We start from the raw sequence: 27,709 nt of genomic DNA on the forward strand, positions 1-27,709 counted from the left end.
AATACATGTCTACTCTTTTCATAACGGGGGCTTGTTCTTTTCTAGAAGGCAAACACGTCTAGTTCTTCTATACTACATCAAGAAACTGCAAATGCTAGCTTTCAAAAGATTCTACCAGATGACTGAGCCTGATGTGGTAAGGGCTGCGCATCCTACATTGTTTTCAAATATCCCTATTGACAGTCATGAGTTACTGCTCAGTACTTTCAAAGCCAGGAAGAGCTACACACAGATTCCCTTCCTTTCACAGACTTGCACATGCAAGTGGTTACTTTTAAGGCTCAGTGCTACAACTTCCAAGGCAGAAGAGAATAATTTTACTCTTTGAGCACCACCCCTCTTAGAAGGTTGGGATTTACAAGATTGTCTAACACAGGCAGTACAGAACCTGTAGCCAAGCAGTCTGGCCCTGATGTCAGGCTGCTGGCTGTACAGTAGTTTAGGGTAGCGGCAACATAGGACTTGACACACCTCGTAGATCCCTGTTGAAATCATGAAGTCTTCTAATTTCGCCTTCCAGTTTGTTTCTCATTGCCTTGTCCAGTGACTCTCGTTTGGTGGTAGACTTAACCAGACTCTCGTAGGCTTCTGAAATCCTCTGAAGTTCCTTTTCAAACTAAAACAGAAAATTGCTATTAAGGAGATATTCATGATGATGGATTAGTAATATTGATTCCTTGACATTGCAAGTAAGAAGGCTGGGTCATTGTGGCAGCCTTTCCACATCTCAAGTTTCTACCTGATCATCTAATTGATTTCATTCCCTATCTACCTCTCAAGGCTGTTCGGATCCTGTATGTAACCTGCTCACAAGTTTGGCCAGATCACATTACAAAAAAATCCCTCTGTCCCGATACAAACAAGTGGTACCTCTAAACACTACGTAAAACGCTTACATTTCATATGGCAATTTATGCCGTTACTATCATCCCAGTTAACATAAGGAAAATATCAAAATACAGAAAAGCTAAAGAACTGCAACTGCCAGATTTCAAGTGCAGAGACCTTCCTATCATGCACAAAATGTGAAATCCACTAGAAAGGGTGCTTACTGGTCAGTATTATGCACTTGTCTATGAAACTATCTTTGTAAAAGATATATGGGTTTATACCTAAGTGTGAACAAAATTCCCTTGAAAAATGTCTGTATATACAGGCATTGATAGTGTTGGGATTAAAACCACACACACACGTGTTTCACTAAATCAAAACTAATTGTGGGAGCCTTAATTTTCTGTATATAAATTTATGCATATAAATTCATGACAACAAGCAAAATCATTACGATAAGGGTCTAATACAACAATGTGTTTGAGGTGGAGATTGATAGACCCTATTTTATGGTCATGTTGCAAGCTACTGAGAGACTGAAAACATGGAAACTCCATCAGCTGCTGCTGAAAGAAATTAGAGGCAATGCTTGTAGGACTGCAGAATTAATGCTCCCTTCCTTCCCCAAACCAGCTGGGCATCAAGAGCCCCAAACCATATTTTCAATGCTTCTACAACACAGCAATGTCATCAGCAGCCAGGTATCCATTTTCGTAAACCCCAATTGCCCAGACTGGAAAGTCCTTGCCAAGACTCCAACAAGTAATACATATGCTAACAAATATTCAGGGTTCATTTCTAATGTGTAGAAACTCTTCTGGGTGCCAGGGACAGAGCAATGAGACAATGTCTGGCCTTCAGGAGCTCACTGTAAGTTGGCCTTACCCAGACACACAATATAATAAGGGCTAAGACGGTGAACTAAATTTACTTTTCAGTAGTGAGAAGATGGTTCTTTAAAAAAATTTTTTCCGGAGAAGATGCCATCTTTTTATGAATTGTGAAGGCTGAACAAGATTTTTCCAGGAGGAAAAAAAAAAGGTGACTGGGGTTTGACATTCTAGGCAGAATACAGGACATGAGCTGAGAAGGCAGGTGAGTGTCTTTGCAGACAGGAAGTCCAGGGATGCAAGCAAGGAGACAGTAGTGACAGAAGGGTTGCAAGGGAAAATTATAGGGATGGAAGTTTGGCGGAGGGAGGGCTGTAAGCAGAAGGGTGGCATCCTTTCAGAGAAGCTTGAGAGTCACAGGGCAGGACTGGGTCGAGAAAGCAGGAGAAAAGTCGAGGTAAGAGGCTACTGTAACAAGTTCGTGGAGAGATGACATGGGTGTGCAGCAGGAAAAAAAGCCAAATCACAAAGATACTGAAGCATAGAATCAACAGATCTTGGTGCCTAGGTTTGGACCATAGAGCAGAGAAATAAGACAACATAGACATCCACAGAAAGCTCAATAAGATCTAACCAAGAGTAATGCTTCTAAGAGAATTAGATTTATCAAAAAAAAAAAATTAGAACCAGACTGGTTTTGGAAACACACTTGAGAAACCTGTAAAACATCTTGAAAAAGAGTTCTCATTAGCAGGTGAAAACACAGGTCTGAAAGTCAGTAGATAACTGTTTTTCCTCTACTGAACAGAGAGCAGAAACAGTCATAAAGTGAAGACCACTTAGGGAGACCAACTGAAGACCAGAAGGCCAAGGACAGGGAGTACTGATGCTGAGGGAGAGATAGGAGCATAACAGAGACACAGAAGCCAGTGACAGCTTAGGACCCAAGAAGTCAAAAACACAAAAGAGAGATCATGGTCCATGCTTTCACAGGATGTGTGCCTGCAAATAGGCAAGTCAGTCTACGACACCAAGGCGCCTCTTGGTTCCAGGTTATTTCCCCAAGATGTCCTCAAATTGCAGTGGTTCTTCCATTATCTCTTCATTTCCCCAAGGCCTCTGCACTTCTTCCAAAGATATGAACTGCTGGTAACGTGGCAGCATCATGAACAGCATTCTGAGTTCTACCACAAATGATATTCTTTGCTTTTAATTCTGTTTCCAAACATATTACCGTGGGTGAGTACTGTGAAGCAATGGGACTAACCAGCAGCATTCCATATTGGAGTGTCAGTTCAGGTTGTACTTCTCTGCTTCTGATACAGCTCCACGCTAATGCATACTGGGAGGCAGCAGATATGGTTTAAGAGCTTGGGTCCCTATGCTCCATGGAGTATCACATTTTTATCTTAAGCCTGCCCAGTTTTGGTTGTTTTGGCCATGTTGGGGGTGAACCAACCAACGAATGGAAGATCTTTCTCTCTTCTCTGCCTTTCAAGTAAATGAAAACTACTTAAAAAAAAAAACACAACAAAACACATAACCCTATGTTACTTTCATCTATAAAATGTATCTTTCGTTTCCAGTCAAGTAAGCAAGCCACAGGGACTGTACTTCTTGACGGGCCATAGTCTGATCCTGGTGGAAACTTTGTCCATTAATTAAGTTTCACAGAAACAGAGAGGAAAAAGAAGAAAAATTAGTAACCCAAAGAAAAGACAAAAATAACAGCTCTTTCTTGAGGTCCTGAAGCATCCTTCTGACATTAGCAGTGACCTTGAGCTTCTATGCAAACAGGGCCTTCAGATTCATGCTGGGCTTCGGCAGACCCTGCATTGTTGCGCTTTTCAGCTGTGTTCCTGGTGCAGTTTGAGCACACTAAGCTTTGTAATTAAAAATCCACTCATTTTCAGTTTTCCCCTTACGACACATCTTTGTATGGATCAGAGTGTTCCCGATGGTGTGAGGCTTTTACACGGGATGAGATTCTGGGCCCACTGTAGTTTTGTCCTGCAGTGTAGTAGCCTGAGCCCACCCAAAGCAGGCAGACATATCCCCCTCCCCCAGGTCACTAGCAGCGTCATCACTGAGAGCAGCTGTCGTCACAACCATCACCCTCAACCCAGCAGTAAGGCCAAACACCAAGCAGCGAGGCCAAGGGTGAAGAAGAGGTGAGATTGAGAGGACCTTGGGAACACAAGGTATGAACGCTTACACCCCAAAATTCAAGCAGTTCTCCTGGGCCCAGTGTTGAGGTCATGGAACTGGTGGTACACACGGCAAGCATCCACCCAAATCTCCAGCTTCTCTCAACCTCTTTGGTGTGACATACGAACGATTCATGACATGCTGTGTTTATGCAAACACTAGTAGTATTCAAGGGGCTGAAAAAGCTTTCCATTCCCGAAAGGAGACTGCTTGGCATTTGTCTCCTTTCCCTGAACTTATCAAAGTCCTTTGGAAATGTTTAAGAAATTTTAAGAATTTTAAGAATCATCTTCTGTGTGTATAAATGAAGTCCTGGGAAAGTAAGTGATTTTGTTGTTCAAAATAAAACCATACATCAAAACCAAGAAAGAGATTATGGCTAAAGTTCAATTACATATATATGCCTAAAAATGTCAGTGTATAATGACAGGAAGACCTCCCAGTCTTCATTCTGTCCCTGAGACTTCAGAAACAGTCATGTGAAAAGAGCCAGCACCAACCTCTGGCCTCAGGTAGGTCTGCATAGCTCTGGACATGTCTACTGTGAGCAGAATTAGGAGAGAAGAAAGAAGCACTTGTTTTCCAGAAACTGCTGAGTCTGCCCTGCCTCATTTTCAAACTGCAGCAAGAAACAGACTGCCCTAGGAGGTGTTGGAGGCAAGTCAGGGCCTGTGCAGTGACTTACAGGCCAAGGGCCAGGAGACACATACCTGTTTCCCAACTTCTAAAGGTTCAACTGGAGGTGGGAGTAGAGCCTCAATCTTCAGGCAGCCCCTGTTTTGTTTCTGCCTTCTATTTTTCCCTCGGATAAAGGCTTCCAAAGCTCCCCAGGCCAAGTCTGGACTTGACTGCAGGGGAAGCTGTACATGAATGCGCCAGGGCCGACCATTTGGGAGAGTCTACACCATCAACTGCACTGTTCCCAGCTCTTTGCAAGTGATCTCAGGAAGCAAAGGAAGCCTGTTTCTCTGAAATTCTGGCCAGCTTTACTTGCGAAAACAGCACAACACAGTGACCAGCAGGCCAGCTGGGAATCCTATAGGGTGTGATGTTCCTGCAGTCAAGTCAAGTTCGCATTCCTGTATTTTCTTTTTATAAAAGCCTCTGCTTTCTGAGGACAGAGTCAGACATTTAGACTTAATAAAAAGATTTATTTTATTATTTCTTTTTTTTTTTTTTTTTACAAAGGCAGATACCCAGAGAGAAGGAGACACGAAAACAAATTCCATCTGCTGATCACTTCCCAAGTGGCTGCAACAGCTAGAGCTAAGCCAATTCCAAGCCAGGAGCCCAGAGCTTCTGCCAGATCTCCCACATGAGTGCAGGGTCCCAAGATTTTGGGCCGTCCTCCACTACCTTCCCAGGTCACAAGTAGGGAGCTGGATGGGAAGTGGAGCAGCCAGGACATGAACTAATGCCCATACGGGATTCTGGCGCATGCAAGGCAAGGACTTTGGTTACTAGACTACCGTGCTGGGTCCAGACATTTAAACTCTTAAGAGCTCTCCCATTGCCTGCATACATGCTTCCTTGCTTCCAGAAGCAAAACTCATGTACCCTGTGGCTCTCTACCCTGCAACATCCCATTAACTTTGTCCCCATGTACCTCTTCCAACAAGCCGTAGTGCATCAGAAGCTGAAGTGTGGGTCATCCTGAAATCACTGACAACAGTTTACTCTTGCAGGACGTTCTCCTATTTACTTTGGCTCTCAGCATGGAGACCTTAAGATGTAGTCCCATGACAACGACCTGGAATGGACTCCTATCTCCCCAGCTGAGATGTCAGAGCATACAGAAAGCACACAAGGGTGCCTTCTCTTGATCCTTTAGTGTTGAGGCAATAATACTTTTTACAGAGACCAACTAAACGAAACAGCAATCACACAGTTCCTGAGATTTTCAATAAAAATTAACTGCTCAATTAATTCCGTCTATATCACCATGTGCCCTCTCCCACCCTGCTCAGCCAGTGAAATTCTACTTAACTTCGATGTCTGGTTAAGACACACCTATGTCTCTGCTATACCCTTTTCAATCCTTTGCAGGTGTCAGAATACGCAACTCACTTTCCTTCTTTCTGCTGTTTCCGTAAAACCTTTACCAGCACCTGACATAAACATTGGCAAGGGAGTCAACATGTTAGTGTTCCCTACCTCCATCATGAGTAGAGACCATTCTCACTCCCACACCCCCATCCCCACCACTACCCCCCAAAGTCACTTACCTTGTGGAGTTTGTCAGCATTGTCATAGTAACCCTGAAGCTCCTGGTGAAGCACCCGGTTCTCCTCGGTGAGGATCTCCACCATTTGTTGAGCTCGCTCCACAATCGCGAAGGCGTCTGGACCAAGCTGCTGGCTGGGAGAAGCGGCAGGTGGGGGCTGTGGCAGTGCCAGGGTCATTGGAAGTGGAAGTGGCAAGGAGACAGAGTGCAGTGGCCCACTGACGGAGGAAGTCTGGGAGGACATTGGGCTGTGCTGTTGCACTGTCGATGGGAAGGGAAGTTGGCAGGGGCGGCTGCAAAGAACAGAAGGCCAGTAGTCAGCTCCCATGAGAAGTGAGTGACAGAGAAGGAAGGAAGACCAAACTCTGTATGCACCGTGGAAAGCTTCCACTGTATGGGGTCATCAGAACACTTCCCAATGCTAGGTGCACACAGCAGACTAAGTCCCTCATCCCACAAGTATTCACCGTGTTTGCCTCTGGATCAGCAGTGTTCCAGCTCCTGAGGATACAGTCCCCACTACTCTCTTGAAGCTTCCACTCTAAAATAGTGCATGGAGACAAGCAGGCCATTAACCAATCAACAAAGCCAAAATTCAAAAATCTGTGAGTACTCTCCAAGGAATAAAATGGAATGATGTGAGAAGGGCCAGCTCTGAGAGATACGTCAGGGAAGGAGCCTTGAGCTTAAGTCTGAATGGCAAACAAGCAGAAACCTGTGCTTTGGACAAAGCAGGTAGAGAAGGAAAGGAAAGGGGTATCAATGAACTAGTGTAGTACATGGGGAGATACAGCAGGAATTAGCACTGGCATCAGTACGTGGAAGAAAGCAAGCCGGGGCAAAGCACATCCAGCCATCAGCAGGGTGAGATAAGGCTAGAGATGGGCAGGAGGCCCTGTGAACCAAGGCCAGACTTCTCTGCAGAGGGTACACATGCCAGGGAGGGATCTTTCCTCCAAGTACTGCAATGAATACAGTGCACAGGGACAAGATCAGAAGTCCAGAGTTCAGAGGGAAGGCAAAAGGGTGGTCTAGGGGAGAACCGGGGCCCAGAGTCAACGCAGAAGCAAAATAATCGGGTATTTTGCTATTTGTTTTGTCTTTGTTATGGATGGCTAGAAAGAAAGGCAGGAAAACTACATGTATTCCTTGATTTTGAGTGCTATGAGGATGAGAAAGGTTATCACAGAATAAAACAGTCAAATCTAGGGGAGGAACTATTTTGTGCCTTGTTTTGAGTGGGAGAGGTTTTAGCAATAATCGAATGTTGACCATGTCATAAAGAACATGTGCAGTTTTCTCTTGCTGCCTCAAATTCCTGATATTAGCACCTGTATTTGATATTGGAAGTTTCCAAGTCCTGATCCCACTTCCTAATAATTCCTTCCTCACTATTCCGCTGACCTCACCATTCCATTCCTGTTTCCTAGAGTCACTGTCTTTTGTTTCAACCTCAGCCAAAAGCTCCCAATATTGCCTTGATGGTATAAACAGGTGTAGTCTTGATGTCTAGTTTTCCAATCACAGATATCCCCAGCTGCAGAGGGACTTTCTCAACTTTTAGGTCTCATTCCGGGAACTACAGATACCATGGTAAGAATCACCAATGATACCCAAACACAATGCTCTGTGTTTAGGGGCTAGCCTTGCAGATCCAGTTGCTTCTGTTCAATAAAAATTCCATGAACCACCATCTCTAACTTGTGTTTATCCATCTACAATGATTCCAGAACAACACTCATTTGTTCTGGCTCTCTTAAAGAATATTTTGGGATGCTGTTAACCTCCATACTTTTCATCTCATAAGCAGGTCATAGCCATAATACCTATGAATGCCAACTCCCAGTAGCTAAATGTTTATGAAAAAACTTTGACAAGGGTCACTTCAGCCTCTCTACATGGATAGGCAGACCTCAATAAAGACAACCTCAGAAGTCAGCAGATCCTAACAGAGTCATGACCTTTGGTTCTTATTTTCGTAACAGATAATGTAACACTTCACCTGGGTCAGGAGGTATTTTCTAAGTGGATTTCCTGATGTCTTCAATCTAGGATCACCCCCCCCCCCCGTCTCCGTTTCATGCTCAGATAAGTGGATTTGAGTTCCTTTGGCAAGATGGTGATGCATCGTGCTCGATGCAGTTATTTATTGATTAAGTGGACTTCAAGGAAGCTTGTTAGTGGGAAGGCATAAAAAAATCATAAAAAATCATCCAGTCCTTCTCTTTCCGTACACCAATCATACAAAAACTTGGCTAACTCTTCAGACTCAAAACATCTCTGCACTTTGATGAGTTCATGCCCCTTCCACACTCAAGGGTGTATGAATATTTGTGCTTTCCTGAATGTAAAAGGAGGTTCAATTCCCACAATAAGAATTAAATACCCTGTCTCCATTCACAACACCCTGCTTTCACCCCAGGTCACTGACACTCCTTTCAGGCATGAGCCCAAAGACAAGAGATCAGTTACTGAGTGCAGCTTCCAGCAGGTTAACTAAAGCGAACATGGTTTTTTCATGGACAGAGCCAAAGTGCTGCAAATTCCCCCAATTCACAAGCAGACCTCTCTCTCTCCTGAGCAGTCTCTACACAATCCACCCAAGGGCAGGTCGGGTTTCCTTGGAAATGGAAGGGGTCAGCTGTGCTCCCACCCACTCCCTAGCCCAACCCAGGGACACTCAGGGTGGGACTTTCATACTTTTCTTTTTATTTAATTCTCAGATTTTGAAGTCATTTATGGCTAACTCTGGGCTTCTCTTCTCACTTACTATTTTTTCTGTTACTTAACAAGACAAGAGGCAGAAGTCAGATGACTGATTCCTTAATGTCAGTCTCCATTATCAACAATGAGCGAGAAGAAGCCTACCTGTCAAGCTGAAGGGACGGGTGCCTACAGCAGTCTCCTGCCAAATACAGAGCATGGGCCTCAGCAGTAGCCTAGCTGCACATCTGTGCATCTGATGAACACCCCATTACATTACCCAGAAATTGGTGTAGGCAGGGGAGTCGTGGACTTAGCATGAATGAGGAGAAAGCCTATTGGAAGAGAAAATCATACCTATGCTAAACATCAGTCTACCCTCAATGCCACTGATGGACCACTATCAGGACTAGCACATTTTAGTAACGGACACTCAAAGAGCAAAAAAACATTGATGGAAGGACCAGCGTTGTGGTATACTAGATGACACTGCTACCTGCGACACCAGAATCTCTTATGGGCATTGGTCCATGTCCTGACTGCTCCACTTCCAATTCAACTCCCTGCTAATATGCTAGGAAAAGCAGCAGAGGATGGCCTAAGCGTTTGGGCTCCTGTCACCCAGGGGGAAATGCAAACGCCTCTCTTGCCTTTAGCCTGGCCTAGTGTTCGCTGTTGCAGCCATGTGGAGAATGAACCAGTGGGTGGAGGATCTCTGCCCATTATACCCTCTCCCTCTGTAACTCTCAAAATAAATGCCTTGTTTAAAAAAAAAATGGGGAAACTACTTGTGAAGATAATGGTGTGTTTGTGAATCTATTTCTACTATTAGGAATTTAGATAGCCACTCTATTAAACTGTATGTCAGCTGTAAAAAGTATCTGAGGCACATATATAAGCTTGGCACATAGGAAGCACTGGACAAATGGTGGCGGTTACCACCATGTTTATATTATGTGGAAGATGGCCTTGTGATGAAAATGCTCATGTTCTATAGAAGAGTGCCTGAATCAGATCCCTGGCTCTGGCTTCTGTTTCCTACTAATGCAGTTCCCATGAGGCAGCAGTGATGGCTCACTAATAAGGTTCCTGCCTCTCACATGGGAGACCTGCACCGAGTTCCTGGCTATTTGCTTCAGCCCCAGCCCAGAATTGGCTGAACTGGCTGTTACTGTAGGGACTCAGGGAGAGATACAGCAGATGGGAACGCATATTCTCTCTCTCTTTCCTGCTTGTTTCCATCTCTCAAATAAAATCACTGTATCCTACAACCACTAACACAGAGCCCAGCTCGGAGCAATCATGATAAATATACGGAGGCTGACAAGTCCCAAGCATTTTCTACATTCCAACTACCATAGTACCCACTACCTCATGCACTGTTTGCATTGACCTTTGTAAAACAGCTACCATCGTCAGTCTATTCAGACCAAAAAAAAAAAGTGAGGCCCAGGATGGTATGATGTAAAGTTTAGGAACAGATACAACAGAGGGGACCAGAATACAAAAGAGATTCAAGCTCAGATGTTCTGATTCCAGAGTGTCTGCTGATCACTACACTTCCCTGGACTGGTGAGAGCAGGGAGGGAAGGAAAGTAATCTTTAGTCTTCTGCTCCTTGGTCCTTAACACCTACCTGTGGCCCAAGATACAATTTAGCACAGAAACAACACAACTTTCAGAAGGCTGAAACAGCCCTGAGGGAAGTATGAAGGTTAACAACCTATCTCTGGTTTGCCTTCTTGGATCACAACCTACACTCAACTTGATCTTCTTACAGGTGCATGTCTTGTCGACAGACAGCATTCAACTAACATCGGCTGAGAGGTGTGTCATCTGCAGGACTACATTTCATCACCTTGCATGATGCTCACAGCAAAGGTATTCCCACCCCCCATTTTCTTAAGAAAACACGAGTCCAGGAGGTCAGACATTGGGCTCTACTCCTTGCTCTAGGGATCAGTTGAACACTGGGAGATGAAACTGATCAGTGATTTCAATTCACTGAGTAAGACTGACAGACCAACCACAGTTAGGTGTGAAAATAAGAGACCAAAGGATGGAAAACACCATGTGTAAGAGACAAAACTGCCCTGAGGCTGGCATCCTTACCAATGAGCGTGACCCTGTTGTGAACAGTGTGACTACCAGGATCTGCACCCATGTGTTCCTTCCAAATGTACAATTTTGCCCTTCCTGACAACCTGTCACGACAGGCCTTATTAGATAGAATTTTCTCTCTTCCATTCGCATTTAAATATATTAATCAATGTTTCCATACCTGTGTCTTTTATCCCTAGTTATTTAGCAGGCAAAAATTCTAAGGATAGGGCCCGGTACAATGGCGCAGTGGTTAAGATCCTCGCCTTGCACGTCCCAGGATCCCATATGGGCACTGGTTCTAATCCCAGCAGCCCCACTTCCCATCCAGTTCCTTGCCTGTGGCCTGGGAAAGCAGTCGAGGACGACCCAAAGCTTTGGGACTCTGCACCCATGTGGGAGACCCGGAAGAGGCTCCTGGCTTTGGATCGGCATAGTATCGGCCATTGCGCTCACTTGGGGAGTGAATCATCGGATGGAAGATTTTCCTCTCTGTCTCTCCTCTCTGTATATCCACCTTTCCAATAAAAATAAAATAAATCTTTTAAAAAAATTCTAAGGACAAATCATTGTGCCTGATGCTGAATTGGCCACCAAGAAATGCTTGTTAAATACTTCAGTACTTGAAGTCCAAGAGCAGGCTAGACCCTACCTGCTTGGTGCATCTTTGCGGAATGAACAATCCTCTAACACTGCGTTATGAAGGAAGAGATGTCTGGCACTTACTTACATTCCGGTTTCTACAAACAAACTGTGGAATTGTCAAGTTGCCAATACAACAACTCAGCTTCTCATGTACCTGAAGTCACAAAATGCAGCCCTAAATCAGACTGGTTACATCATTTGGCTAAGGAAGAGGAAGTCATTAGTCTCCACTTCCTATCCGGTTTCCAGTTATTGGTCTGGGAAAGCAGTGGAAAATGCCCCAAGTCATTGGACACCTGGTTAGCCACAAGGGAGACCTGGAAAAAGCTCCTGGCTTTGTTCTAGCCCAGCCCTGGCTATTGGAACCAGCTGGGCAAATAAACCAGCGATGAATCTATCTCTCACTGTAGATCTCCCAACTCTGTCTTTCTTATAAATAAATCAATCTTTAAAAGGGAGAGAGAGAAGATAAAAGTGGCTGATCCACCTGTCCAACACAAACTTAGTAACAGAGAAATAAAAATTAAAACTATTTTCCATTGGTGTTAACAAGTCAGTTAAACAAGCAAAAATTTTCAACAACTTCTCAAGATAGTATGTATATTAGGATTGTGCCAGTATAAAAATCAATGCATACGAAAAAGACTGGGAGGGACTATTACAAAATGTAAACCAGATTAATCAGATGATGGGAACTACTGAGGATTTTTTTCCCTCTATTTTTCACACTTCTCTGCTCTTTACACATTTCCTATGATAAACATGTATGGTTAAAAAAAATCAGTATCTAAATAATGCCTATATATCAAAACATAAACTTGTAACTATTGCTAAAGGACTATACTAATATGCAGGAAATGGTGAGAGGGGAATACCGGGAGAGAGAAAAGAGCAGAAAAGGGAGAAATCCTACAGATCTGTAACATGGAAAAAATAATTTTTAAAAAGGAAGGAAACATAGGGTCTGGCATGGTAGTCAGCTCTGTAACCTATAGCACTGGCATCCTATATAGGAGTTTGTTCATGTCCTGGCTGCTCCATTTTCAATCCAGTTTCCTACTTATGGCCTGGGGAAGCAGCAGAGAATGGCTCAGGATTTTGGAACTCTACACCCATGCAGGAGACCTGGAGGAGGCTCCCAGCTCCTGGGTTCAAGTTAGCTCAGTTCTGCTCTTCACAGCCATTTGGGGAGTGGACCATCAAATGGAAGACCTTCTCTCTACATCTTTCCTCCTTTCTCTAAAATTTGCTTAAAACAAAACAAAACTTAAAAAGCAAAGTAGAGGGCCCAACGCGGCAGCCTAGTAACTAAAGTCTTTGCCTTGCACACACCAGGATCCCATATGGGCGTCAGTTCATATCCTGGCTGCTCCACTTCCCTTTCAGCTCCCTGTTTGTGGCCTGGGAAGGCAGTGGAGGATGGCCTAAAGCCTTGGGACCCTGCACCTGTGTGGGAGATCTGGAAGAAGTTCCTGGCTCCTGGCTTTGGATTGGCTTAGCTCTGGCCATTGTGATCACTTGGGGAGTGAACCAGAGGATGGAAGATCTTTCTCTTTGTTTGTCCTTCCAATTAAAAAATAAAAAAATAAAAAGCAAACTAGAAAATACAGATAAGCAAAAAAATCAGCATCTTTTAAAAATAATCAAAATAATCAAAAATGAAATTTAAAAATAGATGGAATAATAATACAAGCCTTCTTGACTCTGAAAAGCTTGAAGCTTGAGTAGTTCCCATTCAGTAAAAATATTTCATATTTCTAGGGAACTTGCAACTCTAAGTATTTTCTTCTGTATTTGGTCCTCTAAGCAACACAGAATAGAATGTTTCACAATGGTATCTCTGGATTATGGGATTCAAGGTTTCTTTCTCTGGTGGACTGGGATAGGGTGGCAGTTATCGGTGTTTCTGAATGTTCTACAACGGATCTTCTTTTACGTCTTAGTTACGTCTTAGGAACCATTTGTTGTACCAGTTTGCAGATAACAACACAGTTTCTGAGGCCTGTGCAGCCTGCTGCAAGGTGGGAGAATCCCAACTCAAACGCCTGGGAGCCTTCTCTGCCAAATCCAAACTACTCCCTAGCTGTGGCCTTTTGGTCATGCAGACACTACAAACTCATAAATGCTCAAACGAGGATTCCGAGGATTCGGAACTTGGGTAAACTAACATCAAAATCACTGCTATGCAGGGCAGACAGAGATAATCCTCCTATTTAGCAAAGCCTCTCATTTAAAGCATTACAGCTGGAATTGCATTAGCTTTGCTGAGAAAGTAACCTGGACTTGACCCTACCTTCCTGAAATTCCCATGCAGCAGAGCTGTTTGTTGGGACATACAGGACATTTTGTTTGGCTCAGCCAGCCGTAGTTCAGCTTAAGCAGTGTACAAAATTTGCCAGCTCTGATGCAGGAACTCAAAAGACATGTGTAGCCAGGAGAATTTCTACAGGGCTGCATGGCCTCATTTTCATTAAGGGATAGTGCATGATTTTTCAATCTATCAGCCCTGGTTCTGGCTTACTCTTTAGTGTCACACAGCAATTTATTTCACAACTGTATGAACTGCAACTCATAATTCACTTTGGAGATACACACTCCCCAAATGCCCCTTACTCTTCCAGCAGTTTCTAACTCAAAATATGGCAGAAGCACCAGGCCTCTTTGTTGTAATACTTGCACAACTTGTTCCCAACAGGGAGCCCATAGGACTTAACACTCAGCATCCCTCTTCAGGCTCGTTCATATTCAAAACTGCACTCTGGCTGCCCTGCTGGGCTCACGCAGTTTCCTGGAGGACACACTTCAGCTTCGATTTGCCATGCACACATATGCGTCTGGGCTGGACCCCGCTTGCCTCCTTTCTTCCTTGCCCTGTCATGCACATGTTCCCAGGGAACATCAAGTACCTTTGACTCTAACTAAGACAAAATCAGGTTTCCTTGGGGGAAATGCTCAGTGCATTATTTAAGGAGGATAATGACTCTGGGAGTTTGTTATATCATAGGCATGCTTCTCTCCATTAACACAGGACACCACAAGGGCCCCGTATCAATGAGAAGAAAGAAAGCGGTGATGACTGGTCTGTGTCGAGAGACGAAAACCCTGCTCTGTGGAAGAAAATCCACAGCACCTCTGATATCATCATGCAGGATGTTTTATAAGAGCCTAGGCCAAAAGGGTTGGACCAATCACCATGACCTCATGCTTTTAAATAAAGTATCTATCTACATAGTAAAGACCAAATAAATAATACATAGATGAATAAAATATTCACCAGTTACCACTCCTGTCTCCGCTTCCAGGAATCTAGCAAACCAAATCCCCTGTGCTGAAGGGATAGGACTGAGCCAAGATCAAGGGCAAAAAAACAGGGTACAGAGGGGATGTGTAGCCTGATGCATTCTTTGCATCACAAAGAGCCATGCTTAGTCATTTCACAAACTGATACTACCACATAAAAATTACACTTGAGTCAATGTTTATTGTCTTTTAAAGCTGAAATATTCTGCTAAAAATATCTATAGAAAATGCAGACCACTCTTTCCAGCTCTGCCTCCCAATGAAAGCAAACCAAAGACAGGTTAATGTTCACACCCTGCAGCTGTCAGCAAGGTGGAGCTTGCTCTTACAGTCCTCCCACTATCTGAAGACCAAGATGCGCATTTGGACAGATTCCCTGCTACACTACAGAATATTTAATAAGTATTCTGGTCCTCTCAAAAAAGAAAAACAGGTGGACAGAGCACAGTTTGGCCATTCCATTCAAAACACAGTGTTCTAGAAATCTTATTAGAAGCTCACCAGATTGGTCCCCCAAAGAAAAGCTGACACCTCTGCCCCCACTGCAGCATGCAGTCCTGAGGGGTACAGTGTGCAGTAAGGAGACCCCAGGTCCCACTCAGGCTCCTGCACTGCCAGACTAGTGGTCGCGAGTGAGCTACTGCAGCTTCTCCATGTAGGCCTAAGGCTTTATCAAGTGTAAAAACGGATGTATTAATAGTGTCTCCCAGTAAAAATCATTGTGAGGATTAAGAGTAACCCATACAAACTGCCCAGCACAAAGTAAGCACTTGGTGAAGTTTCAGTCCTACTGCTACCATCACCACTACTACCACTGCTCCACTGTTACCTGAGCTGGGTAGACTGCTAATTAAAACATCGAAACAACGCTATTTGCTTGTTAGATCAACAGGTTTTGTATTTGTAATGACTAACGTTGACCAAAGTGCAGTAAGTCACGATAACATTTTCCCAAAGTTACCCATAATCAAAAGTCATTAATTATTTGCTATAATTGAGCCAATAATTTTTTTAAAAAGATTTATTTATTTTTATTGGAAAGGTCTATATACAGAGAGGAGGAGAGACAGACAGGAAGATCTGTCCAACAGTTTACTCCCTAAGTGGCCGCAACAGCTCGAGCTGAGCCAATCTGAAGCCAGGAGCCAGGAACTTCCTCCGGGTCTCCCACACGGATGCAGGGTCCCAAGGCTTTGAGCCGTCCTCCACTGCTTTTCCAGGCTACAGGCAGGGAGCTGGATGGGAAGCAGGGCTGCCGGGATTAGAATTGGCACCTACATGGGATCCTGGTGTGTTCAAGACAAGGATTTTAACCTCTACACTATCGTGCCGGGCCTGAGCCAATAATTTCAATGCTAAATAATGATTCCTAAAGAAGTAAGCCAAGGTATGGAATTTTGATATACCTGAAAATGTTCATTACATATGTATAGAAAAAAAAATTGTATGAGTTAGATATTATGAAACATTACATAGCAATAAAACAGGATTATGAAAATGAAGGATCACGGGAGAAGGATTATGATACACTGCTATCTAAAACAGTAGATACAAAACTGTACATAATGTATGATTATGGTGTGAAGTAATTAATTTGCACAGGAAAATGTTAGTGTGTGTAAATGGAAAAATACGATAAATTTTTAGCATTCCTACTCTCAAGTTTTTGTATAAACATGCATCTTGACTCCAATGTGCTTTGATGAAAACCAGGTCTCTCACTGAATCCCTTTGTGCATTCATTTCTTCTGACAGTGCAGATCGCACCCGCCCAGTCGCGGCTTTACGGAGTGCACTGCTGCCACAGGGGAACCAGAGTCAACACCCCTTGCCTTAAGGGCAAAGGTCATGATTCTCCACCATGACAACCTAATTCCCATCTTATCCTCACTCCTATCCTTTCCACTTCCAGGTTTAGAGAAAAGCAAAACGGAGCAAGAAAGGAAACCAGAGCTTTACTCATGGCCCCCGAGGGTCCAGGTGCCCTGGCACTTTCATCTCTACCAGCCACACTGGCTCACTGATGACAAGAGCCAGGGAGACGCAAGTCCACCAGGCCTTAACTAGTGGCCTCACTAAGGAGATTTCCAGAGAGAAGCTAAAGTGCTTTATAATCACCTGTCTGCACCCTTGCTCATCAGAGTAGGTAAGAGGATTTCTAAGCTATGGCAAAGCAAGAATGAAAGTGAGTCATCTAAGTTCTTTATTTTCCCATAAGTTCTAACAGCTGTCTCTTCAGACCTTCCTACCTGCAGGTGAAAAGGAATGAGGTCTTGACAACATAGTGAGTTGGACAAAATCACTGAAAGTTCTTCACATTCTGATCCCACGTTTGTAGTATGAGGCAGGAAGGTGGTCTGTGATGCCTGGCAGTCAGCTCGTTCTAGTCCAGGAGACCATGTTACCGCACAAACATCTCCAAGAGCTTTAAGGACAAAGCGACATGAGTGGATTGCAAAGGAATCCTGCTTGTGTCTGGGTTCACAAATAACTGAATATCACACACTGCTAAATTTCAGCTCAAACCCTCAGAGTGCAGGCTATGTTAAATGTGTCTGAAACAGGGTTGGATTGGACACAATCTTTGTTTACCGAGTTGGCCAAGTGCTGAACCACTGGAGCCATGCTGGCTAGTCATGGCCAGGTTCACAGAGCAGCCTTGTAGTGCTGAGGTCCAGCCTCAATGAAGTGCCTGTTATGTCTTGAGACATTTTGACGTGTCATGTCAATGCAGTGACCAGGCCTGGCATTCAGCTCAAATCCCTCCTATATTTCTTCCTCTAACGTAATAACTTTCCACAAATAACTGGGTAGACCTTTAAGAAGTAGTTCCCTCCTCCTTTGACCATTTCTGCCACCACCTACTATACCTGTTTCCAAATGACAAAAAGCAAAATGACCCACTTTCCACACTATCCTCTAGCAAATAGGAAAGTCAATAAAAGAAGTTATTTTCACTCCCTTTAAGATGCTGAGTTAAATGTTCAGGAAAGAGTGCAAACTATCATAATCAGACTACGGTATAATTCTGGAATAACATGAGTTTTCTACACACAGTAAATTGGTGCAATACAAACACCTCAGATCTGCCAGTGTTTGAGACTAAATTTATGGCATAAAGAACAAACAAGAGGTGCTTCGTTGCTGTGGCCTGATGGCAAAGAGCAATGCAGCATCTTCCCTCCACCACCTGAGTCTTATCCTCCCCCATCCTTCATCTGTCTCCTGCCCTGTCCCTCTCCATCCTAATCAGTGGCCTCCATGAGTATGCAGTCCCTTCATTTCTATAACAGATACTAAAATACAGAAATCTATATTAAGAAGAGAAGAGCAAGTCTTTAAGTTCCACCCTGGATCCCACAATGGGGTCAGATCATGCCCAGTTCAAGAAGACTGACTGAGTTCTGCTGCCTGTCCAGAACTGAAAGTTGGCTATGCTGCTTCAAAGCAAGCACTCCCAACCTATGGGCACATGTGCCTGTGGCTGGGAAGGGAGTGGCAACTCAATGGGCTCTCTCAGCCAAGTGTCAGTCACTCCCTTTGCAAGGCATAGCCAGAGTATGACCTGTACATAGCTGCTTGGGGCTGCCTGGGGAAAGCTTCGTTCATCCATCTGAGATGCAGAAAGCCTAGCTCATCCAACCTAGATAAGGAAATCCTAGCTCATCAACCTTAGGTGGGAAAAGCCTAGTTCATCCACCTTAGGTGGGGAAAGTCTAGCTCACCCACCTTAGAAGCAGATGAGTAAAGCTCTTTATGAAAATGTCACATCCAATTAAGGGCAGTGGTCACTTGTCTTCTAATACTCTATGATCTTCATGTACAAGCTCATCAACTTCTAACCACTGGTAACTCTGAAATTTCTATCTCCAGATCTGGTTTCTCCCTATAGCAGCTTGATTTTCAGTCGTCTATATTTCCAGCTGCCCTACTCAACATCCGAATCTAACCCGCCAGTCCCATTTCCCCACCCATGTTAACATACAATACTTTTCTAGTTTCACTGTCTCAAGCTTTGGCTGCCCTCACCAGTTCTAACCTGTGTTGCTTTAACCAACCTTCAAGAGTCTCCACCTCATCCTGCAATATCACAGAGGTTAGCTACTCAACATTAACATGCAGTTCCTATTTAAAAATGTTGCTTATGGGTACACTTTAAATGCTTTAGTATGACACCAACTGGTCTAAGCTTCCCAGTCCAAACACATGGTCTGCCCCTTCTTACCACATCCTAGCACATCCTGATCTGCACAATCACATTATATAAACAAATCTTCACACCTTTTGTCTGAAGAAATGTATTTCCCTATGTTACTTTAACTCTACCCAACAACTCTTGTTAAACAGTATATTTATTTACTTCTCTTCATCTACCTAAAAAAACCAGAAACAAATAGATACACAGAGAAGCAGAGAGATCCTCCATCTCTGGGCTCACTCTCCACGGTCCACAACAGCCAGGACTCCATCCCTGTCTCCTGCAAGGATGGCAGTGGCCAGAGCACTTGGAGCCATCATTGCTGCCTCCCTGGATGCACGATCAGGAAGCCGGGCTGGAAGCAGAATAGCCAGGACTCACGCGTGGCACTCTGCTAGGGGCAGTAGCTTAACCTGATGCGCCACAATGCCTGTCCGTCCCCTCTAACTCTTGGTGGTCCTTTAAGACCTCCTGTGGGAAGTGTTCCTCTTTGTCCCAAGCTGTGAGCTGTCCTGTCTACTTCCCGCCCCACCCTGGCTCTCTACAGCTTCTGCCCTGAAGCAGCATGCTGGATGCCAATGGCAGTTTTGCTGGTCTTTGCAGAAACCAAAGCTTTACTCTGGTACTGGGCTCTGCACAGAGCTACACAGAGCACACCCTCAGACAGGGCTGCTGAATCCACCAAGTAACTGGGCCAAGAACACACTGGAAGGCCATGGGAAGCATCATGGCCAGGGAGGGAAAGCTGGGTGATGATCAGCCCCCAGCTTTCTCAGTCATGAGCAGCGAGTACTGATTAATCTCTGCAGGCTTTGGTCCCCAGCTGTTAATGAAGGGTGGGACCGTGTGATTTCCCTTGTTTCCATAACTTCTGTTGTAACAGATTCCATCTTTCTTTACAACCTACAGTGAAGAAGGACTCCATAACACCCCTGGATGATGGCATGTTCCAGATGTTAGGACATTGTCCAACAAGCCAGCCAGGAAAACTGTGATTCTTCCAAGCCAACTGGGCAGAGTTCCCAACAAAGGCTATCAAGGGAGCCTCTACAACCCTAAATCCCCAACTGCCCTCAGTCACCTTGTGAGAAAATCTCCAGTTGCCTTCTACTCTGCTTCACCTTACATAAGTTGCCCAAAAAGCGGCTTATTAAATGGAATGCCCAAAACCAACCTGATCACGGAAACCAAAAATACGTGCTGCCGACAGGACGGCTGAATGTAGGAAAGCCGAGCAAAGGCTCTCAGCTGCATAATCACCTGGTCACCCCGTACTCCGGCGGCGGCTGGTACCTCAGCACAGCCACTTCCGTCCTTGCAGGCTGCGGTGTAGGGTATGGCTTGACCATCTCATGCAGCACCCCAGGGTGCTGGTCACTGTAGAAAAGTCCATGGTCCTGGTTCTTGGTGACCAGAGACATCATGGGCTTGGTCTTAAAGGGGTATTCTGGCGGTGGACCTCGAGGGTCCAGCACTTTGCCAGCCGGTGGGGCAGGAGAGGGTCCCCCTCCTGCCTTGAACCCCTTTGCACTCCCTGAGCCAGGGAGATGTTGCTTGGCCCCATTCCTCTCCAGGGACAGCTGCATGATTCTCTCACTTAGAGAGCGGACGTGACCCTGCTTCAGTTCCTTCAGTGCCTCGTCCTTGTGGGCCTGTCCACTGTTGGCCCGGTTCACTGTGGGCCTGCCCTCTGTGCGGGCCTTCTGACTGGTGCCCCCAGCCATGTAGTACGCATGACCCACAGCCGCCTGCTGCGGAGGTGGCGGCGGTGGCTGCTGCTGCTGCCCCCTGAAGAACTGCGACTGAGCTTTGGCCTCCTCATAAGTGGGCAGCTCCTCGTTGTTCTGCTGAGGCTGAGAGGCTCGGACCTGTTTCTCCATCACGGTGTTGTCCACCTGGTGCTCTTGACCCTGAGGCTCCTGGCGTGCTGACTGGTAGACCATTTGTGGGTCTTCTTGGGTGAGGTTTTCCGTGGAAGAAAAGCCGTTTGGAGGGTGGGCTGGTCCTGCACTCCCTGTGGCCTGGTGCTGAATGGCCAGCAAGTTCATGTTCTCGGTCGGGGTGCCATATCGCAGTTGTTCCTGGATCAGCCGCTGTAACACTGTTCCAGCTGCTGCATCCTCGGAACCTCTCATTTCCACCTCTGAGACCCTCAGGAAGTTCGGGGAGTAGAAGTTATAGAGAGGATCTTCAACTGAAAGACAAAGAGAGGGGAATAGGATCAGAGAGTTCCACAAGAGGTACCTATCCACACATGTGAGGTGAATAATGAATGGTCCAACCCAGCAGCATTTAAACACAAGATCCCACACACTACCTTCACATCCATCCGCCCTGGAAGATCTGATAAAAGCCTTGCTCCAATCCAAAACCATTTTATCACTCTCCATTCCCTTTCCTGCTTCCTCCTACACTTTTCCTTCCTTTAACCCCACTGCATAAACACACCTATGTCTTTCTCATCTTAAAAATATAATACCATCAAAATCCAAAGTCAAACAAAAAGAAATCATCCTCTGTGGTCCTATCATAGAGCCCTAATTACCTCCTTGTTCCTCTCCTTCCTTCTTTTCCAGGTGTCTTCAGTAAGCATCTTTTGTTTACTGAGTTCACTTTCTAAACACTCCACTTGCTGCTCAGGCATTACCCAAACTCAAAGAGCATTTTCAGGCACATCATCCACTTTCTGAACCATCCGACATGGGTTATCACTCTCTTCTCGAAATGCTCTCCAAGCCTAGCATCCGGTTTACCCTGCTGGCTCTGGCCCATGTCACTTTGTGTACTCTCTCTAGCTCCCTTGTCTCACCCTGGCCCTTAAATCCTGGTATTTTCCCTGCACCCAGGTCTGTCCTGGGTGTTCTTCCACCCACACTCAAGAGAATCTCCCTGAGTCATCACATCTATCTCTCATCTTCAGCTATCCACTGATTCTTGCATCTACACAATAGCCAATGGTGCTTACAGCATTACAGCTCAATATGTCTTCCTTGATTCCCAGTCCTCATCCACGTACCCTGTCTCCCTTCCTTATGTGCTTTGCGTCAAAGAAACCCAGGGGTTTTTAAAAATTTCCTCCTCTCTCTTATCCCCAATGCCACGGTGATATATTGGTTTGGGTGTTCCCCCAAAATTCCATAATTGAGCTCTTGCTTTCCGTGGTGGTGGCACTGGAAGATGTTGGAACCTCTGAGAGGTGGATTCCAACGGGAGGTCCTTAGGTCGTTGGTGATGTGCTTTAAAATGGGAATGCGGAACCAGAGTCTCTTTTTTCTCCTTGTCTCTCTGACCTCCTGCATGTGTATCATGAAACCTTTGACATCCTCATCCGTGGCCAAGCCATAGGATTGCCAGATCTTGGACTTTGAACTTTCACAAGTGTGAGCTAAAAGTATATGGTCTTCAAAAGTTAGCTGTCTCTGGGGGGAGGGAATTTTGGAGGAGGTAGGGGAATCCCACAGCCTATGAAACTGTGTCACAAAATGAAAAAAAAAAGTTAGCTGTCTTAGTAATTTATTATACCAATGCAAAGTTGACTAGTGCACTCAATATCCACTCAGTTATTGTCTGGCAATTCTACCTGCTAATCTTCTCTAACAATATTACTCTTTATTTCCAAGCCTGTTTCCAAATTGATTACTAATAATCTAAATACAATCATCAGAACTGTTTTTTTTTAAAATATCCATGATGTGCTGGGTATCATACTAAATTCTGCATGTAATGTTACTTCTTTTCCTTCATGTTCTAGCCTATGAGGCAGATATTAAGTCCCCAAAGTTGCAGATGGGAAGAAAGGCTCAGAGAAGCTAGCTCACAAAGGCCACGAAGCTAAGAGACAGATTCTGAATCTATGTTTATTGCAGAACATTACAAGTCCTTGGTATCTCACACACAGAGGATGCCAACAATTTCCTTATCCGTGTCCCTGACTCTGGTGTCACTCTCATTTCTAAACACACTAGCTAGAAACACTGTTTTTACAGGAAAATCTAAGCATAATACTTCTCTGCACAAAATTCCTCAATGATCAGTAAGATCAAGCTAACATTGTACCACAAAACTTCCTGGAGTTGAAAATCCCAAGTACATGTAGTTTTCTAATATACAATAGCTCTCTCTGGCCTCTAGACCTTTCCTCATTATTTCCCCAGACCAAAATGATGCATCTCACATCTCCTGTGAAATTCCTAGGCATACTTCAATATTCCCAAATCAAACTCTGAACAAAACCTTTCCTGTGGCACCACAGCAGGCTTGAACTTTCCTCCTGCAACATATCCACTCCATTAGTACAGATCGCCACTGAGGCAATTCCCACAGTAAATGACGATGGTTGATTTACACAAGATTCTGAACTATCCCAATGTGTGCATGTAATGGAAGTCTAGACATTTAAACAGTAAAAGAACACTTACATGAACTGGAGAAAATATATTAGCTCATTTCAAGATGGTCCTTTTAACTAGTCCCTTAAGGTTACTTTATGGCATAATCTCAGTAAAAATTCTACCTCTTACTATGGTTAATGGCTTGAGCAATCCCTCACTCTCCCTGAGATTCTGTATCATTACTTGTGCTGGACAGAGCTGAACTGGGGCATCTCCAGGCAGCCTCCGACTCTACAATTCCATACAGTTACGACTGTGTATTTGCACATACTTTGAACACAGAGTTTCCTCCCAAAAAACTTTATTCCTAAAGTGCATCTTTTTTTTCCCTATAAAACAGCATCTTCATTATCAGTTATCCAGAGAAAAAATGTCATAATCACTTTTGAGAGCCTCCCTCCTTTGCTCTCTACATTTAGTCAACTGACAAACTGAGTTTTCTCAGCCTACAGTACAATGAGGAGAAATAAAGGCATTGTGGTGTGCTTACATGATATACACAAATCCTGACCTAGGTATCATGTGTGTATACACATAGGCACAGCATCAAAAGGGTTACAGCTGGTTTTGGGCAAGGACTGTCAAAAATCACATGTCCTCGTAGACTACTGGAACAGATCACAGACTCCATAATTTAATCCACACATCTACAATCAACTAATCTTTGACAAATAGACTAAAATCACTCCCTGGGGAGAAGACAGTTTTTTCAACTGCTGTTGGGAAAATTGGATCTCTGCATGCAATAGTATAAAACAAGAATGATACCTCACACTCTATATGAAAACCAACTCACAATAGATCAAAGATCTAAAAATGCAATAAATATTAGCATAACTGACATCCTGAAATTTGATTATTGTTTATAGCCTTTGTCTGTACTCTTGAGAAATGATGATTTTTCTACTCAATACTTGTTGAAGTCTTTGTTTAGTGAAGGGTTAAGCTTGTGATTACAAATAAACTCAAAGTATATCATTGTAAAAATTGAAAAAAAATAAAGAAGGAGTGAAGAAGGGTATCTTCATGCTGTTGAAACTGTATAAATGTAATTTGTTCTGTTTATACACATTTACAAGTTTTTAAAAAATTACAAGTCTTAATTTTCTGTTATTAAAATATGAGAAAAAGATGACAGTAGATGACATCCTCACGCCTTTCCAACAGCAAAAGTCTCCAACCCACTGTTGTCATTTGCATTAGAACGTCCACATCTTTAAAGCTGGAACCAAGCCCCGGCTGATCCACTTGCTTGCCTATCCAGTCTGCTCCAGCACACCCTCAGCCACTCGCGATTCTAATTCTCTTTTCCACTGGCTTACCTGTCCTGAATAGTCCTTAGCCTCTCCTGCCCTGGCCATTTCTCCCTTCAATCTACCTTGTATTTATCATGTGTCTTCCTCTCCCAGAAGCCAAGCTCCAGAGGGCAGACAAGTGTTATACCTGCAATGCTCAATGCTGCCCTGTCATGCAGAGGCACTCATGAAATGACTTCTGGGAGAATCGCAAGAATTTTACTGACTGGATCCTGAAGCTCAACTTTGATCTCTCCCTGTCTTGGCTACCTAAAAATGTCTCACCTCTGTGACCTCGGGCAAGTTGTATGACTTCTCTAAAACTGTCTCCTATAAAACACAGTGAGACTTCCTATCTGCCTCATAGATGCATTTGTGCAACAGATTCAAAATTATTCTTTACATTCAAACAATGTATAATGTAACTGAGGGATGAAACAAAAGTTCAATCATGATACATTTTAAACAAACAAACAAAACCAATGACTAAAATCCACATCAGAGGAACTACCAAATACCTATAATAAATAATGAACAGACAAAGAAACTTTCTAGTACATTCTAGGACCCACTCATTAATTTTACAAAGATTTATTGAAAAACTATTATATTTCAAGTCCTCTGATAGGTGCTGGAGTTAGAACAAAAGTTAAGATGTAGTTCTTACCCTCAGGATAACTGACTTGAACAATTTAATAGAACAAGCACATTCAAATATCAAAATGTTTTTAAGAAAATCAAAATTTAAAAAGTCCAAAGGAAAATATTTCGTTTGAATAAATAATAAAAGGAATGGGTCTACTGAATAAAGAAAGAAAGGAATTACGGGCATCTTTGGTAAGAACATGAGATCCTTTTCTCAAGATATTTTTAAAGAGTCCCTGTAGTTTTACCAGCCTCAAAGAGAAGGCATAATGCAATGTGCTAAGTTTTAAAACAAGATGGAGAATAAAGAAAATGTAATTTACAGGAAACAGTTAAAAATGAAACAGAGATTACTTTGCTTTTCTAACACAAATACCAGTAGGACTTACCAACTTTTTCCCTGATGCTACTGTTGGTCTCCACCGTCAAAGCAGATGCTTCATGCCTTCCAGAATAGAGCTGAAAGTCTGGAAAAAAGTAGTTGGAACTTTCTAGAATCTGGACAGGACTACTGGGACTGTAACAACCAGTGGAGGCAGCTGGGGGAAGAGAAAGAAAAGTGAATGTTAGTGCCACTGAAGTTCCGTCTTCCTGTATGACTCACGAAAGCTCACGAGGCTTTCTCCCACATTGCAACTCGTAATGGGAGCTCTGTCTTCTTGATTCACAAAATTCCAAAGTTACTATTCATCATTATGACAAGTCCAGCTTCCCACCAACATGACCCTGGAAGTCACATGACAATCTTCAAGATAATGCTCAGCAAACACACAGATGCTTTCACACAACCCAGGTTCAAGGGCATCAACAGCATCACCAAGTAAAAAACCAAGTCCTCTGCAGAACCAAACAAGTTACAAAGTTTGGAACAGTCAGGCTGAGGGACAGAAAGGAGGGAGGTAGGGGCCCAAAAAAGGAAAACTGAAATGGGAAGAGCGGCTGCCTTTGGAAACACATGAAAGATACAAAGAGGGAAGTTTATTTTGCCAGACCATGTTCAGTGAGAGACTATCCCAGCACAGGATGGAGCACTCAGCTTTGTTCAAAAGCTTCTGGAGTGTCGTGTTACAGCACGGAGCTGGAGTTACGGGTTCTGGTCCTCGGCCAAGAATTGGTCTTTCACTTCAAGTTTATCTGCTTCAAACACAAACCGGAGTGCGTTTCCAATTCCAATTAAACATGACACTCTATTCAGCCCTACAGTCCCCAAACATGAGATATTGCTACAAAAACACTGATACCACACACACAACATCCGTGGGAATGCTCGGCAGGATGAGCCAGGCCTTCTTCCATCTCTGCACTGTTTTCTCTATGTGGACACCAGGTTATGGGATCTTTTAGAAAAGTTAGTTTAATCTGGGGAAAGAGGCATTTTTTTAAAATTAAAATCTTTGTGCCAAAGAAAATTTCATTAGAAGGAAAAGAGATTTAAAAAACTGTTTCAAACAGTAATTTGAAATTTCTTGCCTGGTTTGCTACCTATGCATTTCCCACAGGGTCAAAACTAATAAGTGACTGAGTATTCCAGAAGGCCATGAGATGGAAATGTGCTAATAGTTGTCCTGAGTGTCTCTGGCCCCACAGCAACATGAGGTTGGGCTTGCATGCGTGCTCATATATACCTCAGGCATGTCTGGACTAGAGAGAGAAAAGTATTTGGATGATGAGAATATTTACTTCTAAATAATGCAGCTGTGACTCACCGTAGAGAGGAATACACCTGAATAACAAAAATATCATATAAAGATGGATCTGAAACTACAGTTCCAAGGCCTAGGGCAGCATCCATTCGCCTCAGCTTTTTGGCCAATCCACAGGACTACCCCCAGAAAGAAGCATAATCCCTTTCTGGGCCTTTGTCCTCCACAAACCAGGAAGGCTCAGCTATACCTAGGTGGGGCTATAAACCAGGGAGCCTATCCACAAAGGTGAATCCTGCCCAGGCTTTCACTTTCAGGCAGGTGGTAACTAGAAGGATGCAAGGGCTGCACATAGCAAGAATGTGAGGAAACTTAAAATCCCACTACCCACACCTCCCTCAGAATTTCTCCTGGTTAGGGAGGCAACAGAATCTCATAAAGCTCTGCAAATGATTCCAATGTGCAGCTGAAGTTGGAAAGCTCTAAACTAGAGGGGCATAGTGCACACAGAGAAAAACCAAACCAAACCCAACCCATAAAATACCTTTCTGCTGAGAACTCATACGCTTTAATGAAGGAAAAACATTTCTTAAAATAGATCTGTATCAGGAGAGCATGTACCAGCATATCAGAAATTCATGTAATGTCATCTTTGGGTGATGCCATCTAGTCACATTGCTAAGAATTTTATATATCA

The 27,709-nt window shown here is 43.8% G+C and overlaps 1 protein-coding gene across 1 annotated transcript in view; it reads right to left on the reverse strand.

The window, feature by feature from the left end:
• AMOTL1 (angiomotin like 1) overlaps positions 1–27,709 on the reverse strand; it is a 100,317-nt gene that overhangs the window by 40,702 nt on the left and 31,906 nt on the right. Inside the window, exons 2-5 of the mRNA XM_040977126.1 lie at positions 25,759–25,908; positions 20,299–21,232; positions 6,095–6,386; positions 472–616 (exon numbers count right to left, since the gene is read on the reverse strand). Coding sequence (XP_040833060.1) covers positions 472–616; positions 6,095–6,386; positions 20,299–21,232; positions 25,759–25,908 — 1,521 coding nt within the window. The remainder of the gene's footprint in view (positions 1–471; positions 617–6,094; positions 6,387–20,298; positions 21,233–25,758; positions 25,909–27,709) is intronic.

The sequence above is a fragment of the Ochotona curzoniae genome, unplaced genomic scaffold (assembly GCF_017591425.1).
Source record: "Ochotona curzoniae isolate NIBS_2020 unplaced genomic scaffold, NIBS_Ocur_1.0 contig_2723, whole genome shotgun sequence".
Classification (NCBI taxonomy): Eukaryota; Metazoa; Chordata; class Mammalia; order Lagomorpha; family Ochotonidae; genus Ochotona; species Ochotona curzoniae.